Source organism: Schistocerca serialis, chromosome 6 (assembly GCF_023864345.2).
Source record: "Schistocerca serialis cubense isolate TAMUIC-IGC-003099 chromosome 6, iqSchSeri2.2, whole genome shotgun sequence".
NCBI lineage: Eukaryota > Metazoa > Arthropoda > Insecta > Orthoptera > Acrididae > Schistocerca > Schistocerca serialis.
The window spans coordinates 675,975,768-675,996,421 of NC_064643.1; the positions used below are offsets into that span (position 1 = coordinate 675,975,768).

The following is a 20,654-nucleotide window of genomic DNA, read 5'->3' on the forward strand; positions in this document are numbered from 1 at the left end:
TTCACTATCACATCGAAAATAGTGGACCTAGGGATGTTTACGAGTGTGGAAATCTCGCGTACTGACGTATGACACAATCGACATCCAATCACGTGACCACGTTCGAAGTCCGTGAGTTCCGCGGAGCGCCTCATTCTGCTCTCTCACGGTGGGTAATGACTACTGAGGTCGCCGGTATGGAGTGCCTGGCAGTAGGTGGCAGCACAATGCTCCTAATATGAAAGCGGTTGGTTTTTGGGGGTGTCCGGATACTTTTGATGACGTAGTGCACATCTTCCTTCGATTCTTACCGGTGAAAGCACAGATTAACAGCCATTAAATGAAATCCAAGTATTCTCACCTCCCGCCTAACTGCCATAGTACTTGAAGTGGATCCTGATGCTGTTTGGAATTCCTGTGTGATTATCTGGATAAGTGGCTGCTTATTACACATTACGACCCTCTTCAACTGTCGGCGGTATCTGTCAGCCAACAGGCTGTGTATGTCCATTCACGTTTCCACTTCACTATCACATCGAAAATAGTGGACCTAGGGATGGTCACGAGTGTGGAAATCTCGCGTACTGACGTATGACACAAGCGACATCCAATCACGTGACCACGTTCGAAGTCCGGGAGTTCCGCGGAGCGCCTCATTCTGTTCTCTCACGGTGTCTAATGACTACTGAGGTCGCCGGTATGGAGTGCCTGGCGGTAGGTGGCAGCACAATGCTCCTAATATGAAATCGGTTGGTTTTTGCGGGTGTCCGGATACTTTTGATGACATAGTGCACATGTGCCTTCGATTGTTAACGGTGAAAGCGCAGATTAACAGCCATTAAAGCAGCAACTTCGACTCGTTGGCGCGCAACAAACAACAAAATGGCACGCATTGTACTACGCGAAGCTTTTCAACGCAACTGCATAATGCAGGTAAGAGTGAAGCCAGCTACACTCTGTATATAGAGAAACATTAGGTTACAAGTTTCGCATTCAATGACAAGTGCGCCAACGGTGGCGCACATAATAGCATTGCTAGACTGAAGAGTGGCTCGCGTCGTCTTTCCGTACGAGTCCCGTTTCTGCCTACAATATCACGACGGACGTTTTATCGTGGAATAGGGGAGACAGTGCTACAGACATGATACGCGAATGGGGGTGGCAATCATTAGTACAAAGTAGTTTTTCGATGCGACGGAATCTTCTCATGACATTTCAATCAACATTTTTCTCCTCCGATTGCGAAAATATTCTGTTGACACCCACCTACATCGGAAGATATCATCAACACAATAAAATAAGGGTAATCAGGGCTCGCGCAGAATAATGTAAGTGCTCGTTTTTCCCTCACGCCTTTCGAGAGTGGAACGGTAGAGAGACAGCTTGAAGGTCGTTCATTGAACCTTCTGCCAGGCACTTTATTGTGAATAGCAGAGTAATCACGTGGATGTAGATGTATATGACGTATCTACAGGGGTATGCTCCGAGAACGAAAGTCGTCTCCCACGGCCCCAGTGCAAGGTGTTGATGGTTTAGGGTGCCATTTGGTGCAGAGCTAGTTACCGCTGGCTCGCAGAGCCGATAGTTTAGGAAAGAACCGTTATACCTGTGACGTGTTGAAGAACTACGTCATAATTCATTTCAACAAGAATACTCCTGACCAGCCCTAGCCGGCGTGTTCTGCATCTCTCGCAGCAGTTGAAAATGTGTGGTTAATGGCTGACGAGAGACTAACACACATCCTGACAGTCACTACCATTCATGAACTGTGGCATATAATCGAAGCAGCATAGAATAACTAAACGTTCACTTCGACACAATGGGTAACCTTCATAGAAATGTTGCTTTCACCACAGAAGTAATAATTTCCAAGCCCAGTACATCTGTAAATTTTCTCATGTATTGTTTCTACTGTATATTGAAAAGACACAAGTTAATTTTCGGAATTTTCTATCTTTGTTGATGTTGCTTCTTTAATTGCATGGGTTTAATTCGTTTACTATCCTAAAATCGCATTCAATAATTGGCAACTGCGATGAAACTCTTCCTAAATGTAGTACGTAACGATATATCAAGATAACACTTTTCAAAATGCATGTGAAATATTTAGTACGTAAAACTGTCCCTTTATCTTTACCACTACTTACTATAATTCGTTCTCCGAGCATACCCCTGTAGATTCTAAGTAATAATTTCCAAGCCCACTACACCTATATCTCCTGTAACTTTTCTCATGTATTGGTTCTACTGTATAATGAAAAGACACAAGTTAATTTTCGGAATTTTCTATCTTTGTTGAAGTTGCTTCTTTAATTGCATGGGTTTAATTCGTTTACTACCCTAAAATCGCATTCACTAATTGGCAACTGCGATGAAACTCTTCCTAAATGTATTACGTAACGATATGTCAAGATAATACTTTTCAAAATGCATATGAAATATTTAGTACGTAAAACTGTCCCTTTATATTTACCACTAGTTAGTGTAAATTCTAACAATGTTGAAATATCAGTAATCAAAATAGACATAAATTAATGCAGGATGGTGAAAACATTCATTTCAGGTCCGTCTATGTGCACATGAAGACACCAAATTCACCATGCCGTACCCATATATCCTTTGGTTTTTTTTAAGAGGTGGCCTAAAATACATACACCTTTAGGGATGTGGAATTTTGTTTGACACATAGTTTCTGTACTTTCAGGTTACAGGGAGTTACTACGCTTTTTATAAAATTACACTCATCTATATTTTAAATTGAAATGTGTGTAGGTGCTGCTCTACATGTGTGCTTGCAATCCTGTTTTGAAATCAGTTCTTCTGCTTCCAATCTTTGTAGTAACTGTTTTTGTACTTCTGGCCACTGGTGGCGCCTATCAAAAAATTAGGACAAAACGCGTGTGACGTGCTAAATTTGATATAATGAGATGCACATAGGCGAACCTAAACTGAAAATTATCAGTGTAATATTACACGCAACAGAGAACAACATGGCAACAAAAGATGGTACACTGGATATCCATTCTGAATACCAGTGCCTGCAAATTATCCCTGATTAATAGTTACGCCTAGTTGTGCAACAAAATCGCGAAAATCTAAAAGGTGCGCGGCAGGACAGGTGAATTTTTCTTCCCGATCGGATCCGGAACTTATGTTTCATCCAAAATGACACTTACGCAATATTTTGAGATAACTGATTACATCTTACTAAACGTAAAATTATAAATCATTCGGATATAACATTATTACCTGTCTTGGTTGCCCGAATGATGACATCTTTCCACTGTACTTCCGGAATTAGTATCTCATTTTAATGTCGATGAAACATGGGAGCCATCGTACGAAGCAGCAATAGTACGTCTATTTGTAAGCAACGGAGGATGTTTTGTTATTTATTGGTAATGTAGTCCTCGTTTCATGCGCCTCATTGTTGTTAAAAACTAATATTTAAACATACACAATCATCATTCCTTTTATGTTGCATCCCATTCTTTCTTAATTTAAACATAGTGTATACAATGTGTGTTATTAGGAAAATACAAAAATGTAAATGATGTCATTGGTACAAAATAAATGTTCAAGTTCTGTCATATGGGGAAAATATATCAATAATAGTATTGAATATCAAAAGCTCTGTATCTATGTATTACAACAGGCAGCCCAATGCATTAACCGAAATATTGCCTTATTTATTTGAGTCATCAGTCCACGGACTGGTCTGATGCGGCCCAACATGAAATCTTTATCTACATCTACATGAATACTCTATAAATCACACTTTAAGTGTCTGGCAGCAGTCTCATCGAACCACCTATAATTCTCTATTATTCCTTTCTCGAACAGGGCGCGGAAAAAACCGAACACCTATGTCTTACCGTGCGAGCTCTAATTTCCCTTATTTTATTATGATGATCGTTTCTCCCTATGTAGGTCGGCGTCAACAAAATATTTTCACATTCGCAGGAGAAAGATGGTAATCGGAATTTCGTTAGAAGATTCCACCACAATGAAAAACGCCTTTGTTTTAATGGTGTCGACCCCAGATTCTGTCTCATGCCTGTGGCACTCTCAGCCCTATTTCGCGATAATAGAAACGTGCTGCCTTTCGTTAAACTTTCTCGATATACTCCGTTAATCCTAACTGGTAAGGGTTCCAAACTACACAGCAGTACCCCAAAAGAGGACAGACAAGAGTAGTGTAGGCCGTCTCTTTAGTATCCCTGTTACATTTACTATGGTAGATCTGTTACACTTCCTAGGTGTTCTGCCAATAAAACGCAGACTTGTTTAGCCTCCCACACAACATTTTCCGTGTGTTCTTTCAAATTTAGATTGTTCATAATTATAATTCCCGCAAATTTAGTTAATTTGCGGTCTTTAGATTGGACTGATTTATAGTGCAACCGAAGTTTAACGGTTTTCTTTCAGCACTTATGTGGATAACCTCACAATTTTCATTATTTAGTGTCAAAAGCCAATTTTTTCACTATTCAGATATCTTTTCTAAGTCGTTTCGCAATTTATATTGATCTTCTGATGAGTTTACCAGACGATAGAAGACAGCATCATCTGCAAACAACCGAAGACGGTTGCTCAGATTGTTTCCTAAATCGTTTTATAGATAAGAGACAGCAGAAGGCCTGTAACACTACCTTTGGCAACGCCAAAGATCACTTATGTTTTACTCGAAGATTTTCCGTAAGATGATATGGACTGCGAACTGACCTCTCTGACAGGAAATTACGAAGTCAGATACATAACTGAGACGATATTCCACAAGCACGCATTCCATAAATATACTTTTTCACTACAACGCGGTCGTGTATTACAGTCTCGAAAGCCTTATGGAAATCTAGACGCACGCAATCAATTTGAAATCAGTTGCCAATACCACTCAATACTTCGTGCTTGTAAAGAGCTAGTTACGTTTCGCAAGAAAGATGTTTTCTAAATACGTGTTGAATGTGTGCCAATAGTCCGTTCTCGTCGAGGTAATTCATAATGTTCGAACACAATTTATGTTCCAAAAACCTGCTTCCTATCGAGTTAATGATATGGGCATGAAACTATCTCCTGTGCCAACCCCTTCACCCTACGTCCTGAGTCACTTGCCGATGTATGCCAGTCTCTGTCTTCCTGTAAGGTCGTTACCTTCTACAGCCTCGTGTAGCACATTGTAAGTTATTCCCTGATATCTTAACACATCTCCTACAGTGCTATACCTGTTTCTTTCCCCTTTTCACTGTTTTTCATGTATCCCATTCACCCCCGATTATGTGGAATCCTTCTCATTCCTTATCTTATCATTCAGTCAGATCTTCCATATTTTTCTTTAACACCACTTCTCAGACTCTTGGATTCTCTTCTGTTCCGATTTTCCCGCAGTCTATTGACTCACTGCCATACAATGCAGTTCTCGAAATGTAGAATTTCACAAATTTCTTCGGCGTATTGATGTCTACGCTAGATAGCAACAGACTTCTCTTGGCCAGGAATGTCCCTCTGCCTGAGCTAATCTGTTTTTCATGTCCTCCTTGTTTCGTCCAACATGGGTTATTTTGCTTGCAAGGTAGCAGAATTCCGTAACTTCGTCTAGTTCGAAATTACAGATTTTGATGTTAATATACTCGACAGTCTCATATCTGCTACTTTTCTCAATCTTCCGTTTTTCTCCATCCATACTCTGTACTAATTAGGCTGTTCATTCCATTCAACAGATTCTGTAATTGTTCTTCACCCTCACCAAGAGTAGCAATGTCATCAATGTCTCTTATCATTGATTTCCTTTCATCCTGATTCTTTGTCCCACTCTTGAACCTTTCATTTATATCGTTACTGCATTTCCTACGTATAGATTTAACAGCTGGCGTGAAAGACTACATTTCTCTTTTACATTCTTTTATTCCGATCTCTTCGATCTAGATCCTGTAGTTTTATTGCTCCCTCTTGCTTCTTGTACATATTGTGTATCAGCCATCTGTCTCTATAGCCGCTTCCATTTTTCTTACAATTTCGAACATATTGCTCCATTTCAACCTCTCGAACGCTCTTCCCAGACTGAGAAATCCTATGAACACATCTTTATTTTTCTTCACTCCTGATCCCATCATCCAGAGCAATGTCAATACTGCCTCTCTGGTATCTTTACTTTTCCTAAAAGCAAACTGATCGGTATCTGACATGTCCTCAATTTTCTTTCCCATTCGTCTAGATACAATTCTTGTCATACACTTCGATGTACGAGCTGTTACGTCAATTTTTCTGTAATTTTCGCAGTTATTGAACTTTGCTACTTCGGAGTTTTGCGGATAACATTTTTCCGATAGTCTGATGGACCGTCACCAGTCTCAAAGATTCTACTCTCATGCTTTAACAGTCGTTTGATTGCTGCTGCCCCCAAAGATTTTAGGAATTGTGATGGAAAATTTTGTATCCTTTTGTGTCGTTTTTCATCCCAAGTCTTCCAAAACTGTTTTAAATTCTGCGCTAGTAGTAGATCCCCGGTCTCCCTCACATCGACTACAGTTTCTCCTATCACGTCATCAGACAGTTCGTCCCTTTATACAGGCCTTCGAAGCATTCTTTCCTATTATCCGCTCTCTCCTCTGCGCTTCATAGTGGAATCCCATTAAAGACTTAATGTAGCAACCGTTGCTTTTGATTTCGGTGAAGGTTGTTTTGACTTTACTGTACGCTGAGTCAGTTCATCCGGTATTCATTTTTTTTCTATTCCTTCACGTTTTTCCTGCAGCCATCCCACCTTGACGTCCTTGTACTTATTGACTTATTTCATTCCTAAGAGATTTCCCTTAGATCATCCCAATATTTTCAACAGTTTCTGCACGATACTACCCTATTTAATTTGAATTTTGAGTCGCCTTTTTTGACAATTTTTTACTATAATCTACCGTCCGAATGAGAGTTGTAAGTTACGTAATCAGTATATTCCAACGCATTTCAGTCAAAGCCATCATCGGTAGTCAGAACTAAAAGATATTTTTACGTAGAATTGCTTCACTAGTCTGAGTACGTAAATGGAACCATCCATAAAGAGCTACCACTGGCCTGTTTAAAGCATATATAGGGAAATAATGCAGACCTCCTGCCATGTTCTAACAATCTGCGATGTATTAGCGAAACCCATTCTTTCCAGTACATTACTAAATGAAATGGGTTCTGTCGTCTAGCGTGGGGCATTTATCTCTAAAGCCATTACCAAAAATTTCGATATCTTGCAACAAGTAAATGAATTTCACATCTTCAAATCCCTCTGAGTAAATCAGTATTACAAAAGATTTTTCTGAGTTCTATATATCGTCGGCAGGAATTACCATTTCAGTAACTGATGTCGTTTATAATCAACATTTATTAGTATTACCGTAGCATGAAATTTGACCCCATTTGAATGTTTTTCTCATTTCTGATCTTCAATAACGAGGCTTCTTTTTGGAAAATCATTGAAGTCTCCACTACATTTCAGAGCGAGCGCTTGTGCACATCAGCGTACTTCAGCGAATGGACGGGCGCACCACGACGTTTCACCACAGCACTGCACATCCTCATGGCCCGTGCTCAGAAGCCGCTTACCGTCTCCGCAGGCCGTATATACACCATCAATAGATCAACATTCGTATCGGTAAGCTGCAGAGTAAGCTGTCGTACTAACACAGTTCAGTACGTATCATTTTCTTCAGTAGTGTGTAAACTGTGAATCGTCTGCTTTGATTTGACCAGAGAGACGCATTCAGAATATTTACAAATTAGCCTGTACTGCGGTGAAGTAATTAAACAAAAATGCCATTGATTGAAGAAATTGTGCTGGCCCGTCTGTGAAAAGCAAACATAGGAAAGACGGTGAAACACCTCATCAGCATTCTTGCCCCGTTGTCCGAGAATCGAAATCCTTCCATCATGTATCACGGAGCGATTGATTTCATACTCCTAACAATTATCTGCAAATCGTATTTGTGTGTAAAACTATACCTTCATTCTCAAATATCTATTTTTTTCCATATTCAAAAATAGTTTTGATAACAGTGAGCCTGATCCAATGACTATTACGTAGTCTATTTAACCGTTGTCAAAAACATGACGGATCTGGGGAACACAACACGCTAGAGTGCCCTTTCTTGAAGTGAATACACGAAACAGATCCTAAACTGCTGATACAAGAATAAAACTGTTGTTATTATCCCCTCCTTTTTCCATGACAACGCATCTCTTCTTTTGCTCTTGTGACTGACAACACTAAAAAAGTATTCTCCTTCGTACAACAGATTGGCACTATAAAAGAGTGTCCATACTCTGGTGAAGAGAAACTGCATTCATTGAAACTTCTGAGGCTGGCAATCCTGCAGATGATCTCTGCTTCCTACACTCCAATAATAGACGAAACCGATGTGCATTACTTTCTTTTATATTTATTTGTTCTATTACTACATCTACATCAGCAATTCACAATTGCCTAGCTGAGAGTTCATCGAACCATCTTTAAGCTACTTCTCTATCGTTCCACTCTAGATCAGAGCGCGGGGAAAACGAACACTTAAATCTTTCCATGTGAGGTCTGATTTCTCTTATTTTACTATGGTGACCAGGTGACCATATATATATATATATATATATATATATATATATATATATATATATATATATATATATATATATATATACGTGGCCCTCTTTCCTCTATTTCCTGTATGATGCGGGTCCCACACCGCACAGAGAGAATAGAGAATGGACACACGTTTAGCGTAGTGTAGTGTAGTGTAAGCTCTTTAGGAGACCTGTTACATTTTCTAAGTGTTCTGTCAATAAATCGCAGTCTTTGATTTGCTTTCCCCACATTATCTATGTGATTGTTCCAGTTTAAGCTAGTCGTAATTGTAATCGCTAACTATTTAGGTGAATTTACAGCCTTAAGATTTGTGTAATTTACTGTGTAACGTAAACTTAGCGGATTCTTTCTAGTGCTCATGCGGGTGACTTGGAACATTTCATGATTTTAAGTCAATTTTCGCATTTAGCGCCACACACGTTTCTTGTCTGAATCTTTTTGAAACATTGTTTGATCAAGTGATGACTTTACGTGGCGGTAAATGACAGCGTCATCTGCAAACAGTCTATGAGGGCTGCTCAGATTGTTCCAAAATCATTTATGTAGATCAGGAACAACGGAGGTGTTCCTGCAACAGATTATCATTGAGTCACTCTTACAGACAGGATAAAATTTAGTAGCTATATTCAAGTATTGAATAGTTTAAAATCAATGTATTAAGAAAATAGGTAAATACCTAGGCGGCCGCTTTGGCCCAGTGGTTCTCGGCGCTTCAGTACGGAACCATGCAGCTCTTACGGTCGCAGGTTCGAATCCAGCATCGGGCATGGATGATGTGTGATGTCTGTAAGTTAGTTAGGTTTAAGTAGTTGTATGTCTAGGGGACTGATGACCTCAGATGTTAAGTCCCATAGTGCTCAGAGCCATTTGAACCATTTGTAAACAACGATTATTTGAAGTTTTGGAGCGACTTGAATCGCGGTACTGCCATGTTTGCCCTCTCAGTAGAGGGCAGTCGACAATTTTGACTGTATTTCGACACTGTCAAGTGAGAGCACGTGATTAATTTTGGAAAATTCTTTACACAGACGATCTGGGGAACACAATTACCACAAGATATCATTAGGAAATCAACTCTTAAAATTATTTAACTTAATAATTTTGGTTAAAATCATTTTTTTCATTTACGATATGGCGCAGACCTCAATATTATCACCAGTAAATCAACTCTTCAAGATTTTAAATTAAGGGTTTCGGTTAACTTCACGTTGTCCATTTGACATTCGGTCCTGACATCTATAGATATTGAAAATCTTTTGTTATTGGAGCACGTTGACACATCTACCTTCGGTGCAATGAGCAAACAAGCATATTTTGTTCCAACTACATCAGTGAATGGTATTATATCGTCGAATCCTTGCTAAACGTTTTGTCGGCGAATAGGATGGTCCTTTGTATTGATTTCGATGGAAGGACTGGCTTCATGTTAGAGTAGCTACCACAGTTGTTGTTATTGATTCTTTAGCACATCAGTGTAGCAGTACGTCATATTTCTGACGCATTGTTTGACGTTTCATAGTGGTAATACTTTGAAAAACAGTTTTTGTGCTCAGCTTCATATACTAGTTTTCTATTTTCTATGATATTTTACCATCGGCAATGGTGGAAACTAATATACTTTTTTTACTGTGATTATGGCGTGGTATAATTTCATTCACGGATTTCTCCTACCTTTGTATCTTAATCTCACTACACGTGTTTGCGACTTTCGTGCTGATACAGCTATTAGAAGCAGCTTCCTGATGACACTTTTGAGCCTCTAATTTTGTTCAGCGGCAAGGAAAGTCATAGTAACCGCCGCATCAAAGAGTACAAGAGTAAAAGAAAACTTTTTGTAGAGAGATGGATCGCGTGAGAGGATGTATTTTATGTATTAGTCGGCATTCTGTAAATGCTCATATGTTTTTATTTTAGAATTAACAGATTCAAGTAGTTGACAGAGTTATATGTATGAAACTAACTTTTAGTGTCTCACGCTATAGCTCTGTACGGGAACCTGTATCCTGAAACATTCAAAATATACACTTCTTGAACAGGAAATACACGATTATTTCACCCCGTGGAAGAAACATTCTTATTTATTACCGTACTTATGAGGTATCTTTGAACAGATACTGGAGCTCAACCTCTTTCCACAACTACGCACCATGCTCATCGTAAGATTAACAGAGCCGATTTCAGCTTTCAGACCCAAATTACAATATTCCAAAAGAAAAAAATAATGAATAGGGTAATTAAGATAATATTCCTTAGTTGTCATCGAATGAAGCTGATTTGCCTTGAAATGAAAAAACCTCTTACTGAAATGTTAGAAGCAATATTTCGAAACATACTTTCAAGCAGGTTATTTATGAAATTTAAGTGGAATGCTCACACATTAAGAGCCAAAATTCCTGCCCGAAAAATGAATTTTTGGGCAATAAGATGAAGCTTTCTTTTTTCTTGGGATAGTATGTTGAGCAAATTGAAGCAATGAAAACTCATTAGCTCTGTTTATAGTGGTAAAGTTCTGCTAGCATTAAATCCTGCCGAAGTTGCTGAGTTTTCTGCAGGCGTTGCAGAAAACAGTAAATAACGTGCATGAGTTAACGTGGCACAGAAAAGGTAGCCGTTTTGATTACTGAACTACAAAGGTTCCTTGTGAACAACAAGCTCTCCTGTGTCACTTACTGTATTAATAGTAAACTTGTTTGTAAATTAAAAAAAATTGTTCGATCCAATTTCGTGTTTTGGAGACGTATGGCTTTATGATTATTGTGTGTGTATGACGTGTCATTCTCTCTCTCTCTCTCTATCTCTCTCTCTCTCTCTCTTTCTCTCTCTTCCTATCCGGTCTTGTAATTTGGGTGTGAAAGCTGAAAATCGGCTCTGTTAATTTTAAGATGAATATGATGCGTAGTTGTGGACCGAGGTTGAGCTCCTCTATCTGTTCAAAGATACCACATAAGTATCGTAATAAATATAAAAGTTTACAGTACTCTCCAATGGAAATGAAGTTGTCACTTGATGCCCTACTTCCTGTCCCTTCTTCAATACTTTCCACATATTTCTCTGGCAACCTATTCTGTGGAGAAACTCCTCATTTCCTGTCTTACCAATACTGCTAATTTTCTTCGTCATTCCATATCTAAGACACTTCGATTCAATTATTTTCTGGTTTTCTTACAGACCATGATTCACATCCATACAATGCTGTCCTTAAATGTACGTTTTCGGAAGTTCCTTCCTCGAATTAAAGCTTGCGTTTGACATGGCTGACTTGTTTTTGAGTGGAATTCCTTGTTTCCCACTGGTAGTGTACTATTTATGTCCTACTTACTTCTTCCATCGTGCGCTATTTTACTTTCCACGTAGGAGAATTCCTCCGCTTTGTCTGCTTCGTGATCCGCAAATTCAGAATATCATAGTCATGCCCAAATTAATATGTACTCACTGTAACAGATCAAAAACCTCGCAGAACGTAGTGGATGATCACGTCACGTTATCTGGAGAACGATGAAAAAATTCAAGAAATTCTATCCAGCATCATTCCTGATTATCCACTGACAGGTGTGCTAGTAGTCAGGTTAAAATATGAGGTACATCAAAATCACTTAGTTATTTAATTCCTGTTTCAGTCAGAGCAGCTGAGAGTAATAGTTTGTAACGTGTTTGTTTCAGCTGATCAACGCCTCATATTCCTACTACGCTATTCTGCGCCAGATGAGCGATCGCTGAAGACTTAGCAGTTTCGTGAAAACCTGTGCTGACATCTGGACGTGAATAAAGGTGACGTGATTGTGGAGGTCCGAAACACACAGCTGAAATAAGAAGCCAATTTGGAATTTTTTGTAGTCATGGTACATATCTAATTTACTAAGTCACTTGCTACTGAAATCAGATTAAATGACTGTGCAGAGAATGAGTAATTCATTAATCACACTTTGCGGTTTGACTAACAATTTCTCCTCACACATTTCTTCCTGAACTGTTTAGACACTCCAAGACTGATCACCTGAACATGTTTCGCATTGCACTCGAAGGACTCATCTAGTACTTCTCGAAAAAGACAACCAACTTATACTACAAATGTAGAAGACCCAAATATTTAAGCGATTCTTCCTGAATGATTAGACGAATCTGAATCTAGTACTGCTTCTGAGGGCGAAATTGATTCAGCATATAGAAGAGTTATGTAGGACAGCTGAGAATCAAGAAAGTGGAGACGAACCTTGGGGTGTACATCAAGTAAGCTTACCAAGGGTAGCCTGGCCCGTTAATACATCTCAAACTGCAAATTCAAATAATGTATTAATTATACCCAAGTCTGCTAAGACATTTTATATACAAAGCACAAGCCAGCCTGAAAATGCTAATAATCTAGCAAGTCTAGTCCACCCTGCAAATTTTTTATCGGATGCGTTGGAACGCAACAGTGCAAAACACCACCTCCTTCTAGCAAGAAGCTTAATCAAAATACAATGAAAGTTTCTCCACGTCCTGTTATGGAAAAAATACACAAACGATTAAATATTCTTGGAGTTACTTCGTCACAAATAATATTGTGCATGAAATAGTTCGTTGCACAAATGCGGAGGGAGGACGCTCAGCAGCTGTAAAACGTCTAACTTGGCGTATGGTTAGATATGAGGACATCAGGGCCTGTTTTGGAATTCTACTCGTACAATTCGTAGGTAGTTATGAAAGCTTGGATGTTACTATAAGAAAATCCAGTTTACAGTACAAGTTCTCCTAAAAACAGTTTTGAAGAAATAGTGGGGCTGTCAACGTAGTCTAACACAGATCTAATATTTTCCGGTCTTTTATCTGTAGTATATATATTAAATTTAGCATGTTTCCGTTTAGGAGATCTAAGCTTCCATTTTTGTAGCGTAAATACAGTCAGTTCATAGCACAGTTTTCATTTCTTCTAAACAGCGAGCTACACAGCTCATTCAGTCATCAGCGACCACTGGTGACACATCTAAAGGGTACCAAGTGGCGTATCTAGGATACTGTCTGCTTTTATGATTTTCTTCTTCAGTTAGTCTTGCTATTAAAAGTAGGATGTGTGACTGCTGTGTACCGACAAAGAAGGAGCTTTCCGCCGTTCACGAAGAGCTGCAAGCTCTTTTGTCCGTGGCCAGTCAGTTTAAGGCTGCCTCCTCGGGGTATAGCAGTGGCGGAGAATCCACTGCGTCGCATGGGAAACCTCAGGTGTCTCAGGATGTTGTTTCAAATGGCTCTGAGCACTATGGGACTCAACATCTGTGGTCATAAGTCCCCTAGAACTTAGAACTACTTAAACCTAACTAACCTAAGGACATCACACACATCCATGCCCGAGGCAGGATTCGAACCTGCGACCGTAGCAGTCGCGCGGTTCCTGACTGAGCGCCTAGAACCGCTAGACCACCGCGGCCGGCTGTCTCAGGTGGCCTCAGGCGTGGGTGCAGGCAGTCCTTGCAATTTGTAGCATTGTTCCGAGAGTTGATCTGTGAACTTTGGTTTGGTGCCGAGTGGAGGGTCTCAACCAAAGGGTTCGTCGAATCTGTGACGGTCTTAGCTGCAGATTTTTAGACCTGCGATATCGGTTATGTGAGAAGTGCACTGCAAACTTATAGCAGCTACTAGTGTAGCAGAGTAGTTATAAGGTGCACATGGACGGTATTTAAGCTAAATAGTAGTCTGAGGCCCTCTGATGAATACGTGCAGCCCGATACACAGCAAGGGAAGCCAGACCGCGTTCAGAGTAAAGACACTTCGACTGTCAAGTGTTTATCAGTAAATCGTCGAAGTATTCGTAACAGAGTTAACGAATTTACTGCCCTCTAGTGAAGTTCTCGCCCTCAGTTTATTCTCGGGACCGACAGCTGACTGAAACCCCAAGCGGAAGGCTCTGATGTGAGATCGGAAAGCCAGATTAGAGGCTATAAAAGGGGAGTGTTCATTGCAGTCTACAAAAGTATTGGCTCTATGAAGCCGACGTCGAGTATGAGAGTGAAGTTGTCTGGTCGCGTATGATTCACCTAAGTGAAACCACGTAAATTCTAGGACGTTTTAGTCAACCACTTGATTCTGCTGTGACAGCTTCTGAGTCTTTCAAAGAATGTCTAGGGTCAGCGGTGCATGAACACGCAGATTATGCAATTCAGATTGGAGGTGACTTTAGCCTGCCGAGTATAGACTGGGATGTCTGTGGATTCACTGCAGGAGGTACAGACAGACAATCATGTGAAATACTTTTGAAAACGTTTTCTGAAAACTCTCTTCAGCAGCAAATTCGGCAGCCTCCACGCAATGGAAATATCTTAGAACTTGTAGCTACAAATAGGCTGGATCTTATCGATAACGTCACTATAGAATGATCTCTTTATAGTTACTATTGTTACGAAAGTTAACGAATTACTGACGAAGGCTAGGAGAGTGTTTCTGCTAGAAAGAGCAGAGAAGCAGTTATTGGCATCTCGTGTACACAGTGAATTGACATCATTTAGTTCCCGTAAGAGTGACGTAGAGGAATTACGATCAAAATTTATAAAGATTATAAATCGTGGTCTGGAGTATTATGTGCCCAGTACGTGGTACAGAAAGGAAAAGACTCACTATGGTTTAATATTGTTATTAGGAAAACGCTGAGGAAGTAGAGGTTGTTCCACCCTCAGTTCAAAAGACCTTGTGCAATGGCGACCAGAAGAGGTTAGTGAAGGTTCTATGAAAATGTCTGTGAAGCTTACAACTATTACCACTGCCGAACCTTATCGAAGGATCTGACAGAGAACTCGAGAAAATTCTAGTCCTACTTGAAAGCGATAAGTGGGTATAGGCTTCCATCCAGTCATTTGTTGACGAGTCTGATGTATCAGCTGAAGATAGCAAGACAAAGCCGAAATTTAAATTTCACGTTCAAGAAGTCGTTGAAGCAGGAGAATCGACGGAAATTTTGTCGTTTGACCCTCGAACAGACGCCAGTAAGGACTATGTAGCAATAAGAGTCCCTGGTGTAAAGAAACAAATGAAGGAGTTGAAAAAGAGAAACAAGTCACCTGGTCCAGATGGGAACCCGATTCGGTTTTTCAAAGTTTACTCTGCGGCATCGGCGCCTTAATATGCAAGCATTTGTTGTTAGTCTCCAACCTAGCAAAAACTTCCAAGCGCATGGATAGGAGCGCAGGTGACTCCTTCCTATAATAAGGGCAAAAGAACGGATCCGCAATATTACAGACCAGACATCACTTTTCTGCGGAATCCTTGTAGATATTCCAGAGACCGAGAATCTTATTTTCGTGCATCAGCAAGGTTCTAGAAAGCTTCGCTAGTGGGAATCGGAACTTGCTCTTTTCTTACGTGAGTAAGATTTCCGCAAATCTTTTGACACTGTGCCCCACTGCGGGGTGTTAAAGAAGGTACGACCACATGGAATAGGTTCACATGTACGTAAATGGCTCGAAGACTTCTTAAGGTACAGAACCGAGTATGGTGTCCTCGACGGCGAGTGTTCAGCGTTAGGAGTACGCTAGCGAAGTGTGATAGGGCAAACGATATTTATATTACCCAGTTCTAAGCAAAGAAGGGAAGGCAGAAAGGTGGAAGGAGTATATAAAGGGTTTATACAAGGGCGATGTACTTGAGGACAATATTATGGAAATGGAAGAGGATGTAGACGAAGATGAAATGGGAGATATGATACTGCGTGAAGAGTTTGACAGAGCATTCAAAGACCTGAGTCGAAACAAGGCCCCGGGAGTAGACAACATTCCATTAGAACTACTGATGGCCTTGGGAGAGCCAGTCATGACAAAACTCAACCATCTGGTGAGCAAGATGTATGAGACAGGGGAAATACCTTCAGACTGCAAGAAGAATATAATAATTCCAATCCCAAAGAAAGCAGGTGTTGACAGATGTGAAAATTACCGAACTATCAGTTTAATAAGTCAAGCTGCTAAATACTAACACGAATTCTTTACAGACGAATGGAAAAACTGGTAGAAGCGGACCTCGGGAAAGATCAGATTGGATTCCGTAGAAATGTTGGAACACGTGAGGCCATACTAAGATTACGACTTATCTTAGAAGAAAGATTAAGAAAAGGCAAACCTACGTTTCTAGCACTTGTAGACTTGGAGAAAGCTTTTGACAATGTTAACTGGAGTACTCTCTTTCAAATTCTGAAGGTGGCAGGGGTAAAATACAGGGAGCGAAAGGCTGTTTACAATTTGTACAAAAACCAGATGGCAGTTATAAGAGTCGAGGGGCATGAAAGGGAAGCAGTGGTTTGGAAACGAGTGAGACAGGTTTGTAGCCTCTCCCCGATGTTATTCAATCTGTATATTAAGCAAGCAGTAAAGGAAACAAAAGAAAAATTCGGAGTAGGTATTAAAACTCATGGAGAAGAAGTAAAAACTTTGAGGTTTGCCGATGACATAGTAATTCTGTCAGAGACAGCAAAGGACTTGGAAGAGCAGTTGAACGGAATGGACAGTGTCTTGAAAGGAGGATATAAGATGAACATCAACAAAAGCAAAACGAGGATAATGGAATGTAGTGAAAGTAAATCGGGTGATGCTGAGGGAATTAGATTAGGGAATGAGACACTTAAAGTAGTAAAGGAGTTTTGCTATTTAGGGAGTAAACTGATGATGGTCGAAGTAGAGAGGGTATAAGATGTAGACTGGGAATGGCAAGGAAATCGTTTCTGAAGAAGAGAAATTTGTTAACATCGAGTATAGATTTAAGTGTCAGGAAGTCGTTTCTGAAAGTATTTGTATGGAGTGTAGCCATGTATGGAAGTGAAACATGGACGATAAATAGTTTGGACAAGAAGAGTATAGAAGCTTTCGAAGTGTGGTGCTACAGAAGAATGCTGAAGATAAGGTGGATAGATCACGTAACTGATGAGGAGGTATTGAATAGGATTGGGGAGATGAGAAGTTTGTGGCCCAACTTGACTACAAGAAGGGATCGGTTGGTAGGACATGTTTTGAGGCATTAAGGGATCACAAATTTAACATTGGAGGGCAGCGTGGAGGGTAAAATTCGTAGAAGGAGACCAAGAGATGATAACACTAATCAGATTCAGAAGGATGTAGGTTGCAGTAGGTACTGGGAGATGAAGCAACTTGCACAGGATAGAGTAGCATGGAGAGCTGCATCAGACCAGTCTCAGGACTGAAGACCACTACAACAACAACATCGGTAAATGATTTGGCGGACAAGCTGGACAGCAGTCTGCCGTTGTCTGCTGACGACGCTACGATGTACGGTAAGCTATCGAATTTGAATCACTGTAAGAGGATACAAGATGACTCACACCTGATGAATGGTAGCTGGCTTTAAATGTGTGAAAATGTAAATTAATATGGATTAATAGGAAAAGAATAGGTGGTACTAACGTCGTACATGCGGCTTCCTTTACAGATGAACCACACTTTCCTAGAATTCACCCAATAGACCGAAGTCGACCATTCGTTTTCCTACCACAATTCTCAAACGCTCATTCCATTTCATATCGCTTAGTATCCTTACGTCCAGGTAAATGACGTGGCTGTGTCAAATAGGACAGTACTAATGCTGTGTCCCCGTAATGTTCGGACACAGCATTAGTGGTGTCCTACTTGACACAACCACGTCATTTACCTGGACGTAAGGATACTAAGCGATATGAAATGGAACGAGCGTTTGAGAATTGTGGTAGGAAAACGAATGGTCGACTTCGGTCTATTGGGCGAATTCTAGGAAAGTGTGGTTCATCTGTAAAGGAAACCGCATGTACGACGACAGTACCACCCATTCTTGGGTGCTGCTCGACTGTATGTGATCCATAGCAGGTCGGATTAGAGGAAGACATCGAATTCAGATAGGGGATTGCTAGATTTATTATTGGTGGGTTCGAACAACACGTAGGTGTTTCTGAGATATTTCGGAACCTCAAACAGAGGTCCCTGGAGGGAAGGCGACGTCCTCTTTCGACATCTACATCTACTGCATCTACATTTATACACTGCAAGTCACCCAACAGTGTGTGGCGGGGGGCACTTTACGTGCGACTTCTCTGCCCCGTGATGACTGGGTGTTGTGTGATGTCCTTAGGTTAGTTAGGTTTAAGTAGTTCTGAGTTCTAGGGGACTGATGACCATAGCTGTTAAGTCCCATAGTGCTCAGAGCCATTTGAACCATTTGAACGTACGACTGTCATTACCTCCCCTTTCTGTTCCAGCCGTGTATGGTTGGCCGGAAAGCCTCCGTGGGCCCTTGAATCTCTCTAATTTTACATTGGTGATTTCCTCGGGAGGTACAAGTAGGGGGAAGTAATATATTTGATACCTCATCCAAAAGTGCACCCTCTCGAAACCTGGAGACCAAGCTACACCGCGATGCAGTGCGCCTTTCTTGCAGATTCGCCACTTGTGTTTGCTAAACATCTCCGTAACGCTATCAAGCTTACCAAATAACCCTGTGACGAAACGCACCGCTCTTCTTTGGACCTTCTCTCTCCTCTGTCAACCCGATCTGGTACGGATCCCACACTGATGAGCTATATTCACGCATAGGTCGAACGAGTGTTTTCTTAAACCACCTCCTTTGTTGATGGACTATATTTTCTAAGGACTCTCCCAATGAATCTCAACCTGGCACCCACCTTACCAACAATTAATTTTATATGATCATTCCACTTCAAATCGTTCCGTACGCATACTCCCAGATACTTTACAGAAGTAACTGCTCCAGTGTTTGTTCCGCTATCATATAATCATACAATAATGAATCCTTCTTTCTATGTATTCGCAATACATTACATTTGTCTATGTTAAGGGTCAGTTGGCACTTCCTGCACCAAGTGGTTATCCGCTGCAGATCTTCCTGCATTTCGCTGCAATTTTCTAGTGCTGCAACTTCTCTTTATACAACAGCATATCAGCGAAAAGCCGCATGGAACTTCCAACACTATCTACTAGGTCATTTATATATATTGTGAGAAACAGTTGTCCCATAATACTCCCCTGTCGCACTCAATTGTGAACAACATGCTGTGTTCTGTTTGCTAAAAACTCTTCAATCCAGCCACACAGCTGGTCTGATATTCCGTAGGCTCTTACTTTGTTTATCAGGCGACAGTGCGGAACTGTATCGAACGCCTTCCGGAAGTCAAGGTAAACGGCCTCTACCTGGGAGCCTGTATCTAATATTTTCTGGTTTTCATGAACAAATAAAGCGAGTTGGGTCTCACACGATCGCTGTTTCCGGAATCCGTGTTGATTCCTACAGAGTAGATTCTGGGTTTCCAGAAATGACATGATACGCCAACAACAAACATGTTCTAAAATTCTACAACATATCGATGTCAGAGATATAGGCCTATAGTTTTGCGCATCTGTTCGACGACCCTTCTTGAAAACTGGTACTACCTGTGCCCTTTTCCAATCATTTGGAACCTTCCGTTCCTCTAGAGACTAGCGGTGCACGGCTGTTAGAAGGGGGGCGAGTTCTTTCGCGTACTCTGTGCAGAATCGAATTGGTATCCCGTCTGGTTCAGTGGACTTTCCTCTGTTGAGTGATTTCAGTTGCTTGTCTATTCCTTGGACACTTATTTCGCTGTCAGCCATTTTTTCGTTCGTGCGAGGATTTAGAGAAGGAACTTCAGTGCGGTCTTCCTCTGTGAAACAGCTTTGGAAAAAGGTGTTCAGTACTTCAGTTCTATGCGTGTCATCCTCTGTTTCAATGCCATTATCATCCCAGAGTGTCTGGATATGCTGTTTCCATCCAATTACTGTTTTAACGTAAGACCAAAACTTCCTAGGATTTTCTGTCGAGTCGGTACATAGAACTTTACGCTTCACGCATAGCCCTCCTTATGCTAACTTTGTCATCGTTTAGCTTCTGTTTGTCTGAGAGGTTTTGGCTGCGTTTAAATTTACAGTGAAGCTCTCTTTGCTTTTGCAGTAGTTTCCTAACTTTGCTGTTGAACCATGGTGGGTTTTTCCCGTCTCTCACAGTTTTACTCGGCACGTACCTGTCTAAAACGCATTTAACGATTGCCTTGAACTTTTTCCATAAACACTCAACATTGTCAGTGTCG

The 20,654-nt window shown here is 40.7% G+C and overlaps 1 protein-coding gene across 1 annotated transcript in view; it reads left to right on the forward strand.

Annotated features, from left to right (window-relative positions):
- The window catches only part of LOC126484430 (odorant receptor Or2-like), a 28,308-nt gene extending 15,811 nt beyond the window's left edge, over positions 1-12,497 (forward strand). Inside the window, exons 5-6 of the mRNA XM_050107945.1 lie at positions 7,460-7,615; positions 12,257-12,497. Of these exons, the coding sequence (XP_049963902.1) occupies positions 7,460-7,615; positions 12,257-12,313 (213 nt within the window). The 3' untranslated portion in view covers positions 12,314-12,497. The remainder of the gene's footprint in view (positions 1-7,459; positions 7,616-12,256) is intronic.
- The last annotated feature ends 8,157 nt before the right edge of the window (positions 12,498-20,654 follow it).